General features: G+C 44.8%; 1 protein-coding gene across 1 annotated transcript in view; it reads left to right on the plus strand.

Moving 5' to 3' along the window:
- Positions 1 to 14,393: 14,393 nt before the first annotated feature.
- Positions 14,394 to 17,500, plus strand: part of LOC142662686 (B-cell receptor CD22-like) — a 15,782-nt gene continuing 12,675 nt past the window's right edge. Inside the window, exons 1-2 of the mRNA XM_075840897.1 lie at positions 14,394 to 14,436; positions 14,520 to 14,885. Of these exons, the coding sequence (XP_075697012.1) occupies positions 14,394 to 14,436; positions 14,520 to 14,885 (409 nt within the window). The remainder of the gene's footprint in view (positions 14,437 to 14,519; positions 14,886 to 17,500) is intronic.

Genomic DNA, 17,500 nt, shown 5'->3' on the forward strand with positions numbered 1-17,500 from the left:
GCAACAGAAAGAGGCTTTATGCTCAGAGCTCAGAAGAACTATCACAAGAATTTGATACCATTATTTCTGCCTGGGGCTCTATGTATACGTCTCGTCCTATGAAATATAAGCATCCCCCTCCATGACCTGGTGTTAAAGCCACTGATTAACACATTCGGGGCAGCACTATGCCTAATAAACATTGTATACATGACATGTACATTACAAATATATAAAATGTAACATATACCATTTAGTTTTCTATTTCGATGCCAACTGAGAACTTTTTGTTCTTTGGTCAGTGCTGTAACTCAGTGCTCAGGAAACTTGAAATGGTCACCACAGGAAGGAGGCTCATTCGAAGCGTGGCAGCAGAGGAGGTAGCACAAGTTCAAGAAGTTACTGCAGTATCACAAGTCAAATCACCAAATGCCCAATACAGAGAAGATCGCTGATTGTCATTGTGCTGCTCTCTGAGATGTCACAGTAAGAACACGACATGTAAGTAATTATCAATCTCATTTTATGTCTTATCTTTAATTATATGAATGATATTTAGCAGCTGCATCCCCCTCCTCCCTCCTAAATATTGCATCTCTCACCCTCATCTACCCCAGTATTCAGTCTTATGGATTTATTGATCCTCAGGTAATATTAGGACAAACATGAGGGAAATTCTACAAGGTACAGCAGATTTTGGGTGGCTTCATACTAGCCATGTGGTTGTTCAGCAGGTGCCCGCGTCGAGCCGAGTATAAAACCAGCACAAATATGATAGATATGAAGAGAGAAAATTGACGAGATCAGGGGAATTTCCGTGTAAAGTTACAGTAACACAGTTGCAAAATTATTCACAATTTTTGCAATTTTTTTGTCTCTATCGACATTAAGAGAACAAAAATATTCTTGAGCTCGTCTGATGTATCATCATTTAGGTAGAAATGTATTATAGTTTTATCATTTATTGTTGTATATTTTTATCTGTTGTCATTCAGGCATATCAGAGGAACCTCAAAAAACCCTATTACTAACATTATGTAAAGAATAACCCCACTGCAAGTTATTTAGTATTAAAGTGAACGTCCAGTCGTGGTCTTAAATTAATAATTGTGCTCTAATTCTACTGAACAGCGCGCTGGAAAGGGGGACACGGCTGCAGCTACGGACATGCGATACAAGGTGTTAAGTTCTTAGTATAACTACCGAAGATGAGCAGAACTTATATTGGGTTTTACCTCGGTATAGGCTGTTTTCCTTGTGCAAACATATCGCCCTATGAAACGTTGTTCCTTCTTTCTTTTTTTTTTTACTATTGGAAATACCATAAAGATGGTCAGAGACGGGCAGAAAAACCCCAGGTTGATACAAGGTGAAGTCAGTAGAAAGAGCTGAGGTCGATATCAGAGATTTTAATAGTGAAGGTACCGGGCGTAAAAAGTGTAGGGGCAAGACAAGAGTGAGGTCAGGATGCAGCAAAAAAATGTTTCTTTATTTCTCAAAAATTGTCGATTACAGATAGAAATCCAAAGCCCAATTACAAAATCCCACATATATATAAATATAAGTATAACCTTACCCTAAAACCACCCGTCCACCCACGTCCCGAGGAGATAAGAGAACAAGGTAAAAAAAAAAAAAAGAGGTATAAGCCATTATGTCAACTTAATTCAATCAAACAACACATTCTTATTTTGAAGAAAATAATCCATAAAGGATTTCCAACTAGCAAGATGCAGGGTGAGTTTGCCGTTCTTAGAATAGGGCACTTTGTCATACATCAGTATCTTGCTTATATCACTTTTCAATTCAACAAGTTTGTGTACGTACTGTATGTGTTTAGACATCCATTATTTTGCTATAAGTTTACGAGCATAGTATAAAGCCTGGTGTATGGGTGGGAAAATGGAAGAAGGAATCACCAAATTCTCTGGAAATGCCAAAATACAGAGTGTTGGTCGTTTTGTTCCGTTTTTCTCGCCTGTTTTTCATCGGTTTTGTTTCTTTTCCGGACCATGTTTCCGTTTTTTTTTTTTTTTTGCAAAATCTCTTTTTTTATTAAGTACAGAAACAAAACATACAAAGGAACATATCTCTTAATGCATGTCAAAAGTCAGGAAGAACAGCATTATGACAAAATGCAATTACAGATGGTGGATATGGGTTTAAACTTCTATAGGTGTTGCCTTGCAGGCAGTGCATAGGATATAGCATCCTCACAAATCAGGCAAAACCCAAGATCATCTGACTTGACATGCGACAGAGTACAAGGGTCGACAGAGACAAAGAAACATAACACAAAAATAACAATGACACGGCAACGTCCAGCATCTCGTCATAAAAACAATAGTACAGCATATAACAGGCGTAAACATTACTTTAAATGCCCCTGAAAGAATAGCAAGATGTGTGGGTGCAGAAATATGTTATAGGAGGGATTTACATTCCGAAGATACTAAATGCACTACCCCCCTAGAATTAACAGACTCAGTATACAAACAGTTAGGTAATATGGAGACAATTTATCTAGAAGAAGGGTCTAGCGAACAGCTAGATCACGTTGGGGCATGCACCCCCAAACCCCTGGCCAGCCAGGGGCGCCATAGTTTTAGGTATTTATCTCTCGAATGGTTTATCCAGGCTGCCAATTCCTCCAATCTGCAAATCTGATGCACCCTATCTAACCATAAATCCACCGTCGGCGGATTAGATTGTCCCCAAAGGGTGGGGACCAGCAATTTAGCTGCGGAGATCATATGAGTCGGGAGACTTTGTGCAGATGGGGAGAAATCAGGTTGAGGCAGCCAAAGCAATATCAATGCAGCAGTCAGCTTAATATTCGTAGAACAAATAGAATTAATTAAATTTTCAACTCCCCTCCAAAAGCTTGCCAATTTGGGGCAGGACCACCATATGTGGAGATAGGAGCCTGATCCTTCATGACACCTCCAACAGGAACTATCGGACACCAAGCCAATGGAGGAGAGGAATTCTGGAGTTCGATACCAACGCGTAACAAGTTTGAAGGAGTTTTCCTGTATGCGCACACATTTAGAAAAACCTTGGGCGAATTTCAATATAAACTCTACGTCCGATTGTGATAAAGACAATCCCAATTCCTGCTCCCATGTTCTCACAAAATGTGGCATTTGGGGAGACATCCCCAATAAAATACCCTTATATAATTTAGACAAGATTTTAGCCGGGGTAGCCGGCAATAGTATGTAATTTTCTAACCAAGTCGGATTAACTAGTAGAGGCGATGACTGGGCTTTAAATGTAGTAATGGTAGCCGTGTAATCTGCCAGGTGTAATGCCTTTGGCTGACCCCATCCCCGTTCCCTAAAGACAGAGGACAGACCAGGCGGCCCCTCCGGTCTCCTCAGCTCCGATATTCGTAACTTGTGTAAGCACCGCCAAAAGTCTGCCGTTCTATCAGGTGATCTACCTAAAAAGGAGGGCAAGACGCTCAAGGGAGCAAGAGGAGAAAGGAGGTTCCCCGACATATTTAGGGCTTCTGCCTTGTGACACACCCCAATCGTTCCCCATGTAATAGGACTCAGGTCTCCCCTTTTAGAGTTCAGGGCAGTCCGTACCCATAGCAAACTAAGCATGTCAGGCCCCAGAAGAGTTCTTTCCATGACCACAGATAAGGAGGTGTTGCCCCCATCCGCTAATTGCATCCAGCGAGCTAAATGGTTAGCTATGAAGTACGTTTCCAAGTCGGGCAATGAAATACCCCCTTGTTCCTTTTTTTTATCAGATAAGAATATGCTAGTCTAGGCCTCCTGAAATTCCATAAAAAGGAAATGAACAGGGTCCTGAAGTTCCGAAAATAGGTCTTCAGAACAGCTATTGGCAAGGCACACAATAGATATATGATCTGCGGAAGTATGTAGGTGGCCAGTAAATTCTTCCTGCCAAACCACGACAGAAACGGCAAACTAATGGATAACACCTGAGACCAAATTTTAGTAAAGAGAGTCTTATAATTGAGACTAAAAAGCTCCCTCAGGTCAGCGGGTATCATAACCCCAAGGAATTTTATAGCCCTAGAAGGCCACTTGAAAGGGGTACAGCTTTGCAATTGTGAAATGATCTGGGGGGAAACATTAATGTTTAGCGCTTCCGACTTGATAAGATTTATTTTAAAATTGGAGACAAAACCAAATTCATCGAACAGTGTCAGTATGTACGGAAGGGCCGACAGCGGGTTGGTAATAAAAAGGAGGAGGTTATCGGCAAAGGCCGCAATTTTGTGTTCTACAGCCCCAACCTTCAATCCCTTAACCTCTTCATGTTGTCTAATATGCAGTAGCAATGGTTCCAAACCTAAAATAAAAAGAGCCGGGGAGAGAGGACAGCCCTGTCGGGTACCATTTTTTATGAAAAAAGGGGCTGACAAAAGGCTGTTTACTCTAATTTTGGCTGAGGGTTTTGCGTATAAGGAGAATATAGCTCTTATAAAAGGCATGGGGAACTTAAATTTTTCTAATGCGCTTCAAATAAACCTCCAGTCGACCCTATCAAAGGCCTTTTCGGCATCAGTTCCCAGCAGGACAAGAGGTATTCCCCTTCCCCTTGCAAAGGGTATCGCATTTATAACTCTGGAGATGTTATTCTTCCCCTCCCGCCGCGGGACGAAACCTACCTGCTCCTCCGCTATCAATTTCGGTAGGAGTTTAGCTATCCTGCTAGCAAATAGTTTGGCCCACCACTTCACATCAGTGTTTAACAGGGAAATCAGTCTATAACTTGCACAGTCGTCAGGACTAATTTCCTTCTTTAGGAATAAGAGTGATAAAGGCTTCCAGAGCCTGCGGCGGAAGGGAAGAACCGGTCAGAAGGGAATTACACAACTCAAGAAATTGAGGGAGAAGTATATTACGGAACTTTTTGTAATACGTAATGGGCAGGCCATCAGGCCCAGGACATTTCCCTGATGGGATGCTAGTAAGACTGGTCTGTAATTCTTCTAGCGTAAAGGGAGCTAATAGGGATGCACCGTCGCTGTCTGACAATTGAAGGAAGTCCAGTTTATCTAGGAATGTCTGTACCGCAGTGTCGCGATCGGTGTGTACTGAGACTAATGTATCCGATAACCCCTGAGAATTCAGATTGTATAGGTTAGAGTAAAACTGCCTAAAAGCTTCAGCAACCATAGGGGTGGTAGAGACCCGCTGACCCGAGGCAGTCCTAACAGTGGACACAAAGGATTTCTCTGTCTGTGTCTTAAGCATATTAGACATCAATTTTGAACCCTTATCCCCGTGCAGATATATCCGGCATTTAAGTCTCTGAAAGGTCTTAGCCGCCTGAATATTTAACATGTCTTTTAGTTGGTGTCGAAGGGAGTTTAGATCTGTGCGAAGGGAGTCTGTCGCAGCCTGTTTGTGCAATTGTTCAAGGGCAGAGATCTGAGCCAGCAAAGAATGTAATTTCTTAGTCCTGTCTCTCTTCAGACGAGAGCACAGTGCAATAAATTCCCCCCTAATAAAAGCCTTATGGGCTTCCCACACCACTGGCATTGAGACCTCCGTGGTTCTATTGAGACTGAAGTATTCTTCCAATTTTACATCCAAAGCCACCGTGTGAGCCTCATCTGAAAGTACCGTATCATTAAGCCGCCAGGACCACGATCCATTGGGTATGTCCTGTACGTGAATCTTAGCAAGGACCGGGGCGTGGTCTGAGACAGTAATGTGCCCAATAGAAGCCGACTGCAAATTCGAAAGGTGTGACGTAGACAGAAAAACATAATCTAGCCTACTTATGTCTATGGGAATAGAAAGTATAATCTCTACCCTGCGGGTGAGATAACCACCATACATCAGTCAGCTGGCAGTTATACAGCATCAATTTGAGTTTGTGCATAGCTCGATGAGTGTTCACACGGGCGGCCGAAGTGGAGTCAAGGTCTGATTCCAACACTACGTTCAGATCCCCCCCACAACCATCATCCCCTCCCCAAAACCCTTAAGTATTCGCAAAGCCCTCAACAACCAAGGGATTTGTTTAGCATTTGGGGCGTACAGACTAGCTATGGTCATTTTTGTGTTACAGAGTGAACCTTTTAGGAAAACATAACGACCTTCTGAGTCAACTTTTGAGGTTTCCGCTTTAAACGGGAAGTCTTTATGGATACCAACAGATACACCCCTGGAGGCAGAGGTATGGGTGCTATGGAACCATTGACTATAGGTTGACCCTGGCAAGCGGGGCACACGCTTGTGGCGAAAATGAGTCTCCTGCAACATCAAAACTCCCGGCGTCTCCTGTCTCAGCACTGTGAAAACCTGAGACCTCTTTTGCGGCGTGCTAAATCCATTCACATTTAGTGTCAAAAAAGTAATCGGGGCCATGACCCAGTAGTAAAACTATCAGCTTCAGAATAGTATACGGGCGAGAGTACCGGACAGGTGCAAAACATATACATAACTATATACAAATGAGATGTCAAATAGAAGTAAAAGAAGGCAGCAACATTCCATAGAAGATGTGGTATTAGGGGGGCGCCTCTTATCCCTCAGAGAGCGCCCCACACCCTAAAATGTGGCAGCCTAACTTTAGAGTTACGGGGGGGGGGGTGAAACGAGGATTCCAACCTCATTAAACACATATAGAGAACACAGATAACTATAAAAGCATCAAATCTTAAGCATTTTAAGGAGGGTGGATATAATATCATACAATAGACGGAGCAGTGGCCCTGGGTCGCAATGGGCGGCCCACAGCAACTGACTCCTAACACCCTGGGTGCCACATGGTAGACCCCAGAGTGTTGTGCAAAAACGACATAATGGCAGAACAACAATCAAAACGGCATCACCAGCAATTAGTGGGGGAGAAACACTAGATGATTCCCAAACAATGAAGCACCTAGAAGAGCTCAGGGAGCATGCGGAGGTCCAGTCCTCTCCTGTTGTTGCTGCGTGTAGCTTTAAACTTCTGGGGTTTATGCCAAGTATGGGGATCGGAGACCCCTTGCGGAAGATCATCACGCTGTATCGGCATCCAGTCCGGCAGGTCAATCTTCTCCATACCGAGCTTTGACCAGGCTTTAGATAGGTCCTCCGGTGTCCTGATGGTGATCTGCCGACCCTCCTTCAGAATGGCCAGGCCAAACGGGAACAAACAGCGTATGGTTATTTTCCGCAATCTCAGGGCTTCAGTCAGGGGCTTCATCAGTCGTCGCTTGGCCAAGGTACTGGCCGCCAGATCTTGAAAGACCAGGATCTTGTTGTCATCAAACGACAGGTCAGGGATCACTCGCGCGGCTGATAGAATGGCTGCCGTATCCAAATAGTTAAGTAGGCCACATATAACATCTCTGGGAGGTTCATCCCGGGCCGGCTTGGGTCGTAGCGCGCGGTGGGCTCGCTCAATAATAACCTGTGCCGCCTTCTCCTGGCCCAAAATGCTAGTGAAAATGATCTTAACCGTGGGTAAAATCTCCTCCGTGGAAACCGTCTCCGGGATGCCCCTCAGCCTGATATTCTTCCGCCTGCTGCGGTTCTCCTGATCCTCAAGTTGCAGGTAAGTGTGATTCAGATGTGAAAATTGCGATGACACTGCATTTTGTAATGCATCCGCCTGCTGGATAATGGCGGATTGGGTGTCCTCCAGTATTGCCACTCTTTGCCCCACGTGTTGGATGTCCGCTTTAATGGAGGACAGTTCCTTTAAGACCTCGGACATCGCGCTAGCCAGGGCTTTCTTCAGAAACGCTCTCGTAATAGGTAAAGGAGCAGACCCACCTCCGGCATCAGAGTGTGTGCAGGAGCTTTCATCGTCTGAGTCGTCTCCCTTACACTCTCCCGGCGGTTTAGATTTCTCGGGCGCCATCTTGCCTTTCCCGGCCGGGTAGACATCCTGCCCTCCATAGATAATGCCACACACTGCCCTCTGTAGATAATGCCACATCCTGTCCTCTGTAGATAATCACACACTGCCCTCTGTAGATCATGACACATCCTGCCCTCCATAGATAATGCCACACACTGCCCTCTGTAGATAATGCCACATCCTGTCCTCTGTAGATAATGACACATCCTGCCCTCCATAGATAATGCCACACACTGCCCTCTGTAGATCATGCCACATCCTGCCCTCCATAGATAATGCCACACACTGCCCTCTGTAGATAATGCCACATCCTGCCCTCCGTAGATAATGCCACACACTGCCCTCTGTAGATAATGCCACATCCTGTCCTCTGTAGATAATGACACACTGCCCTCTGTAGATCATGCCACATCCTGCCCTCCATAGATAATGCCACACACTGCCCTCTGTAGATAATGCCACATCCTGCCCTCTGTAGATAATGCCACACACTGCCCTCTGTAGATAATGCCACATCCTGTCCTCTGTAGATAATGACACACACTGCCCTCTGTAGATAATGCCACATCCTGTCCTCTGTAGATAATGCCACACACTGCCCTCTGTAGATCATGCCACATCCTGCCCTCCGTAGATAATGCCACACACTGCCCTCTGTAGATAATGCCACATCCTGTCCTCTGTAGATAATGACACATCCTGCCCTCCATAGATAATGCCACACACTGCCCTCTGTAGATAATGCCACATCCTGTCCTCTGTAGATAATGACACATCCTGCCCTCCATAGATAATGCCACACACTGCCCTCTGTAGATCATGCCACATCCTGCCCTCCATAGATAATGCCACACACTGCCCTCTGTAGATAATGCCACATCCTGCCCTCCGTAGATAATGCCACACACTGCCCTCTGTAGATAATGCCACATCCTGTCCTCTGTAGATAATGACACACTGCCCTCTGTAGATCATGCCACATCCTGCACTCCATAGATAATGCCACACACTGCCCTCTGTAGATAATGCCACATCCTTTCCTCCGTAGATAATGCCACACACTGCCCTCTGTAGATAATGCCACATCCTGTCCTCTGTAGATAATGACACACTGCCCTCTGTAGATCATGCCACATCCTGCCCTCCGTAGATAATGCCACACACTGCCCTCTGTAGATAATGCCACATCCTGTCCTCTGTAGATAATGACACATCCTGCCCTCCATAGATAATGCCACACACTGCCCTCTGTAGATAATGCCACATCCTGTCCTCTGTAGATAATGACACATCCTGCCCTCCATAGATAATGCCACACACTGCCCTCTGTAGATCATGCCACATCCTGCCCTCGATAGATAATGCCACACACTGCCCTCTGTAGATAATGCCACATCCTGTTCTCTGTAGATAATGCCACACACTGCCCTCTGTAGATAATGCCACACACTGCACCCTGTAGATAATGCCACACACTGCCCTCTGTAGATAATGCCACATCCTGCCCTCCGTAGATAATGCCACACCTTGCCCTCTGTAGATAATGCCACACACTGCCCTCTGTAGATAATGCCACACACTGCCCTCTGTAGATACTGCCACAGCCCCCCTGTAGGTAATGCCACATAGACCCCCTTGTAGGTAGTGCCACATAGACACCCTGTTGGTATTGCCACACAGATCCCCTTGTAAGTAGTGCCACACAGACCCCCTTATAGGTAGTGCCACACAGACCCCCTTGTAGGTAGTGCCACACAACCCCCTGTAGGTAATGCCACATAGCCCCCCTGTAGGTAATGCCACACACAGCCCCCATGTATGTAATGCCACACAGCCCCCCTGTAGGTAGTGCCACACAGCTCCCTTGTACATAGCCACCCCCCATAGATGACACCCCACCTGTATAAACAGTGAAGTCAGGGACTTCTCCTGGAGCGGAATCGGGGATTCCGCTTCAGAAGTCCCTGATGTCTCTGTCCATAAATGGACAGTGAAGTCAGGGACTTATCCTGGAGCGGAATCCCCAGCCACAGCTTCGGTTGATGTCCTTAACTGTGCTTCGGACACCACATCCTTCCCGATTATATATAAGATCATCAATTACCTGGTCCCAAAACCTATGTAACGCCAAAGCATATGGACGAGAATACCTTCATCACGCAAACATTTTGGACACTAATCATCATTTTTATATTTGATTTCCAGTAATATTTCAGGGGTATAGTATGCTCAATGACAAATGAAAAACTGAATTTTAAAAAATGTTGGACAATGGCTTAATTTTGGAATATTTAGTAGTGATTTTTGCCAACAACAATCATTGGAAGCAGAGATCTATTACCCCACAGGGCTGATATTGTTAAAGATTTATTAATACAAAAAAAACCTTTTCATATAGGACCACACACAATGTAGAAAAACACTTAAGGAGAAGTTTTTATATAGAGCGACAGTAAGACAACCTGCTTCAAGCAAATGGGAAATATTATAATTATTTTTTTTCCCATAAAAACTCCCTTATAATGGAGTCAGTAGTGGTAAATATTTTGACCTCTCCCCAGTTTGGTGCATTTTTTAAGACATATAGGTAAGATAAACATCCTATCCAGATTAAATCTGATTTTCAAGACGTAGCTGTCAGTGTCCATCACAACAAGAGCACCCCCCTTGCAAGTATTAGGTCTAAACAAAATCTATTAGTTATGGAATTAGGGCACAGTAAAGGTATTTTGATATCCCTAATAATGATCATTCAAGAAACTAATAATATCCATAGTATAGCCTAGCCAGTAAAAAGAAAAAAAGACAGGCAGCATCCATTGCAAGCAGACACAGTATCAATAGCTGGTTCAATGGCTCCAAATAATTATACACAGGCTCCTCAAACACCAGCAAACAGACATAACTATTCAGCTGACTGTACTTCATGGGAGAGCCAAGGTCCAGTTAAACAGGTCTGGCCATGCAGACAAGTAAGCAGCTGAGGCTATGAAGGCTATGAAGCAGAACTGTGGTTAAGGGAATCAGCCTCCACCCCATCAGGCTGGCAGAGCGCACAAATCACTCCAAGAGAGCCAACAGCCCGCAGGACTCAGACAGTGTTCAGGCATCACTTATGGCTGGGCAGCACTACCAACGATGGGTACGGCATCAAAGGAGGAGCCAGACAATAGGATCAGCCACAAGCATCAGCGATGGCAGAAGCAGTCATTTGCAGGAGTGGTCAGCAGTCAGCGTTCAGCTCCAACAGGACGGGAGGACAGCTCATCCATGAACGGCTCAGGGAGAGGTAGGTGCACCAAGCGGCACAGAATTATATGCTCCTCATTCTCATAAGGTCAGGATATAGCAGATTTAATAATCAGGATCAGGATGATAAAGTCATTTTTCCCATCACAGAAAGTGATGTCATATTTCTAGGATATGCACCCCGGGCTCTGCAAGGAATTACAGCACAGCCCCATTTACTTGAATGTTGCTGTACCCCGCACCAGTGTTTGGGAGTGATGGGAAACCCATTTAAGGATTATAATGAGGGCAATCTGGGCAAGTGCCCGGGGCCGAGGCTGGAAGGAGGCCCAGTTCACCCTGATTCTCCCGTACCGTCTGTTAAATTTACAGCCGGTTCAGAGAACCGGAGTGAAGAGGGACCTCTCACCCAATTGTATCCGCATCCTTAGTATGCGGATACAATTGCTTACTGTAGCGCTGGAGCGAGACAGGGAACTATCTGTTCCCTTCCTCAAATTCAGCGCTTTACTAATGACATAGTCGACACGATAATGTCATCACGCCGACTGCGCCATTACGCTGGATGACACCGTCTGGTCTCTGACCACTCCTGTTTGCTGGAGGAACGGGGACAGGTAAGAATGTTTTTTTTTTCAGAGCAGCGTTGGGGGCAATAGCTGCAGGGGGCATTATCTACAGAGGGCATTGTGAGTGGCGCCATCTACAGGGGTCATTATCTACTTAGGGCATTGTAACTGGCGCTATCTACAGGGGACATTATCTACAGAGGGAATTCTAACTGGTGCTATCTACAGGGGACATTATCTACTTAGGGAATGGTAACTGACACTATTTACGGGGGACATTATCTACAAAGGGCATTGTAACTGGCGCTATCTACAGGGGGCATTGTGACTGTCGCTATCTACAGGTGGCAATGTTAGTGTATAGTGTTTTACTTTACAGTGTTTGACGCAATTTAATTCATGGGCACAGTGTATAATACTATTATATACAGGGGTGCAGTGTATGGTAGTATTATATTCAGGGGCACAGTGTATATAACTATTATTTTCAAGGGCGCAGTGAATAGTACTATTAAATTCAGGGGCACAGTATATAGTACTATTATAATCAGGGGCGCAGTGTATGGTAGTATTATATTCAGAGGCACAGTGTATAGTAATATTATATTCAGGAGCGTAGTGTATAGTTCTATTATATTCAGGAGTACAGCGTATGGTACTATTATATTCAGGGGCACAGTGTATAGTACTATTATCTTCAGGGGTGCAGTGTATAGTACTATTATATTTAGGGGCACAGTTTATGATAATATTATATTTAAAAGCATAGAGTGTGGCATCATGAGAAATTTAGTCTTCATTTAAAGGTGTGAAAATGTTGGAAAAGTGAGGAGCTGAAGAAATCTGAGTTGCAAACTGAAGAAATGGGCCGTGCCCAGAAGAAGTCTGGACCGGATGGAGAAAAATAGAGAAAAAGAATGAAAAATAATCTGAGACATCACCTATGAGTCACTCAATGTATTTGTTTATTCTCCCTGTGACTGATCAGTACTATAGTCAATGTATAATCTGCAGCAAGATGATGGATGGTAGCATTCTTTTTTGTTAAATAGCAACTCCCAGCATAACCTAACCATTTTTCAGGCTATACTGGGAGCTGTTGTTTTATGTCGTACAAATTTATACAGCAGGGGTCAAACTGAATTTGTAAATGATCTCTGTACTGAACTGTATTTGTTCTGGTGCTGTTTATATGTACTGAGCTTGGTTCTGGGGATGTATATATGTACTGAGCTTGGTTCTAGTGCTGTATATATGTACTGAGATTTGTTCTGGTGCTGTATATATGTACTGAGCTCGGTTCTGGTGCTGTATATATGTAATGAGCTTGGTTCTGGGGAAGTATATATGTACTGAGCTTTGTTCTTGTGCTGTATATATGTACTGAGCTTTGTTCTTGTACTGTATATATGTACTGAACTTGGTTCTGTTGCTGTATATATGTAATGAGCTTGGTTCTGGGATGTATATATGTACTGAGCTTGCTTCTAGTGCTGTATATATGTACTGATCTTGGTTCTAGTGCTGTATATATGTACTGAGCTTGGTTTTGGGGCTGTATTTATGTACTGAGCTTGGTTTTGGGGCTGTATTTATGTATTGGGCTTGGTTCTAGTGCTGTATATATGTACTGAGCTTTGTTCTGGGGCTGTATATATGTACTGATCTTTGTTCTGGTGCTGTATTTATGTACGGAGCTTGGTTCTTGTGTTGTATATAGGTACTGAGCTTGGTTCTGGTGCTGTATATATGTACTGAGCTCGGTTCTGGGTCTGTATATTTTTACTGAGCTTGGTTCTGGGGCTGTACATATTTAAATTCTCTTAAGGTAAAAGTAGATGTTAAAATCGACTTTTACCTTAAGAGGAGGTAAATATATACAGTAAAAACTAAACCCAAAAAACATGGAGGAATCTCAGTTTTTTCCAAATCACCCATTATATGGTACTTTAAATGGTGCCAATAAAAACTACAACTCCTACCGCAAAAAAATAATCCTTCAAACACCTCTCCATTGACATAAAAATAATAGCGTTATAAAGCTCCTGACCACTTTAGTGTCTCCAAATATTCCGCATTTTCTCTTCTGTATGGCTCATTCTGCTTTTACAGCTATTTCAAAACCGTGCCAGATCTGTGGCTGCCTAAACAGAAATCTACAAATATATACAGTATAACGTCTTCAAAGTTCTGTCTTCAGAGTTCGGGGGGGCGGGGGGAGGGGCCCAGACTTGAAAAAGTGCCCGGAGCCCAGGGTACCCTTAATCCGCCCCTGCCTTTAAGTATATAATTATAAGTAATACACATGAACAAAACTACAAGCAACTAAACCACCAGGGACGATAAAGTTATAAAGTCCAACAAAACCAAGATCTAATAAAGTTTGGGTGCACCCATCTTGAAAATCCTGAATCCAGATTCCACAAGAATAGCAGAAATTAAGTTTGAGACAGCACTCCAAAATTAGAGTTCTGTTTTAAATTTAATTTCGGCTAAACCACCAGGGAGATGATGCTGCAAAGAGACTAAGGGAAGGAACCTTAATATCTGGAGAGAGCCTGAAGTAGAGAATGTGCAAAATTAGTACAACTTGCCTGGCAGCTCTGATAACTGATGGAATATGTGTATTTGGGTCATTATTATCAGTGAGGTTTTTATTTCTCCTGTTTTGTGATTTATTTATTCTTCAGAACAGGCAGGAGATTTGCCCATGACTAGGTCTGGATATTTTTAGTCACCGGCAGACAGTAGAGAATGGCGGGTGTAAAGCAGATGTTTCTTCTCATCATCTGTCAAGGTAACATGAAGTCAATATGTAAATGGAACCAGATATAATGAAACATTGTGACTCTCGCCTCATGTCCTGCTGATTGTTTCCAGGCTTCTATCTGGGTTCTGTATGTCAGGTCTGGACGTTTCCTTCTACAATAACCGCTCTGATCGGCTCCTGTGTGGAGATTCCTTGCACATATAATATTCGTTCCAGGTTCTCACGAACGTCCAGCACTGTATGGTACTTATACAATATCCTTACTTATCCGGAGATATTGAACATCAAGGACTCATCTTCAGTAAAGGAGGAATACAAAGACCGAACCTCACTGGTACCAGGAATGAAGAGCTGTACCCTGCGGATAGACCCTGTGAGGAGAGAAGATACAGACACATATTATCCAGGGATCACAGAAAAAAGAGATATAAATGCATATAAGAAACATTACAAAACTGTTCGTCTCGATGTCACAGGTAAAGATTTCATAAATGACAATTGTTGGAATGATTTACACTTATTTGTAAGGTGCAGTGACAGAAGAAGTAAATTATTTGCAGCATTTTCCTAATTCACTTGATACGGCAGCGCCCATTTCTTAATTACACAGCAGCATAACTCCCCCACCCCACACAGTTATGTAAAAAATGTTCTGCTGCCTGTTGCTGCCAATAGGGGGCCAGTCTGTATGAGGTCTATATGACTATTACTGTATCTGTCCCTGGGCGGCTTGTGACGTGGAGGAAACATTGTGGTTTCTAAAGATTCACTTTCTGTCTTACAAAACTAATTGTTATGAAGAGACAAGGAGTCAAAGTCACGAAAATAAAATCATCTGTGGCTACAATGTTTCCACCATGTCTTAGACAACACAGAGATAGTAACAGAAGCTCTACAGCAGGGGTATCAAGCACGCGGCCCGTGGGCCACATGCGGCCCCTGGGGCTGTCATCTGCGGCCCGTGGGACACAGAGCCGCTAGTATCGGCTCTGCTCCGAGACTCTGGAATTCCCTGACATCGCTGTCCACATATGAAAAGCGATGTCTGGGGCTTCCCCAGAGCGGAGCAGAGCGCTGGTGTCGGCTCTGCTCCTGTACTCTGTGGAATTCCCTGACATCGCTGTCCACATATGTGGACAGCGATGTCTGGGGCTTCCCCAGAGCCGGAGTCCCGGGCAGAGTGCTAGTACAGGCTCTGCTCCGGGACTCTGTGGAATTCCCTGACATCGCTGCCCATATGTGGACAGTGTGTCTGGGTCTTCCCCAGAGCGGAGTCCCGGGCAGAGCGCTAGTATCGGCTCTGCTCCGGGACTCTGTGGAATTCCCTGACATCGCTGCCCATATATGGATAATGTGTCAGGGTCTTCCCCAGAGCGGAGTCCCGGGCAGAGCGCTATTATCGGCTCTGCTCCGGGACTCTGGGGAAGCCTCTGACATCGCTGTCCATACATCGACAATGATGTCAGGGGCTTCCCCAGAGCAGGAGTCCCAGTGATGTCAGGAGCACAGCTGGAGTCCCAGGAAGAGCCTACTAGCCCTCTGCCTGGGACTCCAGCTCTGGGGTTGCCCCTGACATCTCTGTCCATATATGGACAGTGATGTCAGGAGCAGAGCTGGAATCCCAGGCAGAGTGCCAGAAGCGGCTCTGCTCCGGGACTCCAGCTCTGGGCAAGCCCCTGACATCACTGGGGCAGCCTCTACAGAGGGCACTGGGGCAGCCTCTACAGAGGGCACTGGGGCAGCCTCTACAGAGGGCACTTTGGCAGCCTCTACAGATGGCACTTTGGCAGCCTCTACAGAGGGCACTTTGGCAGCCTCTACAGGGCACTGTGGCAGCCTCTACAGAGGGCACTGTGGCAGCCTCTACAGAGGGCACTGTGGCAGCCTCTACAGAGGGCACAGTGGCATTATCTACAAGTGGGTGTGTGGCAGTATCTGAAAAGGACACTGGCATTATCTAGGCGTGTGTTGCATTATCTACAGAGGGCACTGTGGCCTTATCTACAGAGGGCACTGTGGCCTTATCTACAGAGGGCACTGTGGCCTTATCTACAGAGGGCACTGTAGCCTTATCTACAGAGGGCACTGTGGCCTTATCTACAGAGGGCACTGTGGCCTTATCTACAGAGGGCACTGTGGCCTTATCTACAGAGGGCACTGTGGCCTTATCTAGGGGTGTGTTGCATTATCCACAGAGGGCACTGCGGCAGCATCTACAGAGGGCACTGCGGCAGCATCCACAGAGGGCACTGCGGCACTATCTAAAAAGGGGCTGCCCAATCTTGACATGTGTGCTAACTGAGCCGCCGGACTGCATTTAGCGACACTTAAACTGGAAAGCTGGATTGTTGAAATAAGCACGTGGAGAAATATCTCAAATTTTAAACCTAGCGCTATTATTATAGTAATGTAGTGTTATTATTCTAGTAATATAGTGTTATAGTAGTTCAAATAACTAATTGATTAACAATAATTTTGTATTGTATCAAATTTGAAAGTAATGCGGCTCGTCAACTGCCCATTTTTTCTATATGCGGCCCACTTACCCGGCCGAGTTTGAGACCCCTGCTCTACAGTGTGAGGACTGGGTATAGGACGGAGAGTGATCCGGGCCCCCGAGCATTAAAGGTCCTGGGTCTCTTATCAATCATTACAGCTATGATACGATGGTTTGGGTAAATAAACTGAATCTGAGAAGCATTTATCACTTTGATTTTTCTTTGTGGATTCAGCAATTAAACTTGAAGGAGTCCTTAAAATAACAGGCTGTTGTTTCTTCTGGCCATGGGCCCTTGTTCACTAACCTAACGCAGGAATGGTCAGTCCACCCCTTGTGAGGAGGACCCCAACTAACAAGTCCCTATATCCCAGCTTCCAGGACCACTATTAGAGGGACATGGTGGGAAGGAAATTGTAGATGTAACTCTAAGCAAATGCATCTTTAATGCCCCCAAACAGTATGTTGCCCTCTTAGTAGGTGCCCCCTTACAGTATAATGCCCCCTTAGCTGCCCCCATACAGTATAATGTCTCCATAGCTGCCCCCATACAGTATAATGTCCCCTTGGCTGCCACCGTACAGTATAATGCCC

The sequence above is a fragment of the Rhinoderma darwinii genome, chromosome 10 (genome assembly GCF_050947455.1).
Source record: "Rhinoderma darwinii isolate aRhiDar2 chromosome 10, aRhiDar2.hap1, whole genome shotgun sequence".
NCBI lineage: Eukaryota > Metazoa > Chordata > Amphibia > Anura > Rhinodermatidae > Rhinoderma > Rhinoderma darwinii.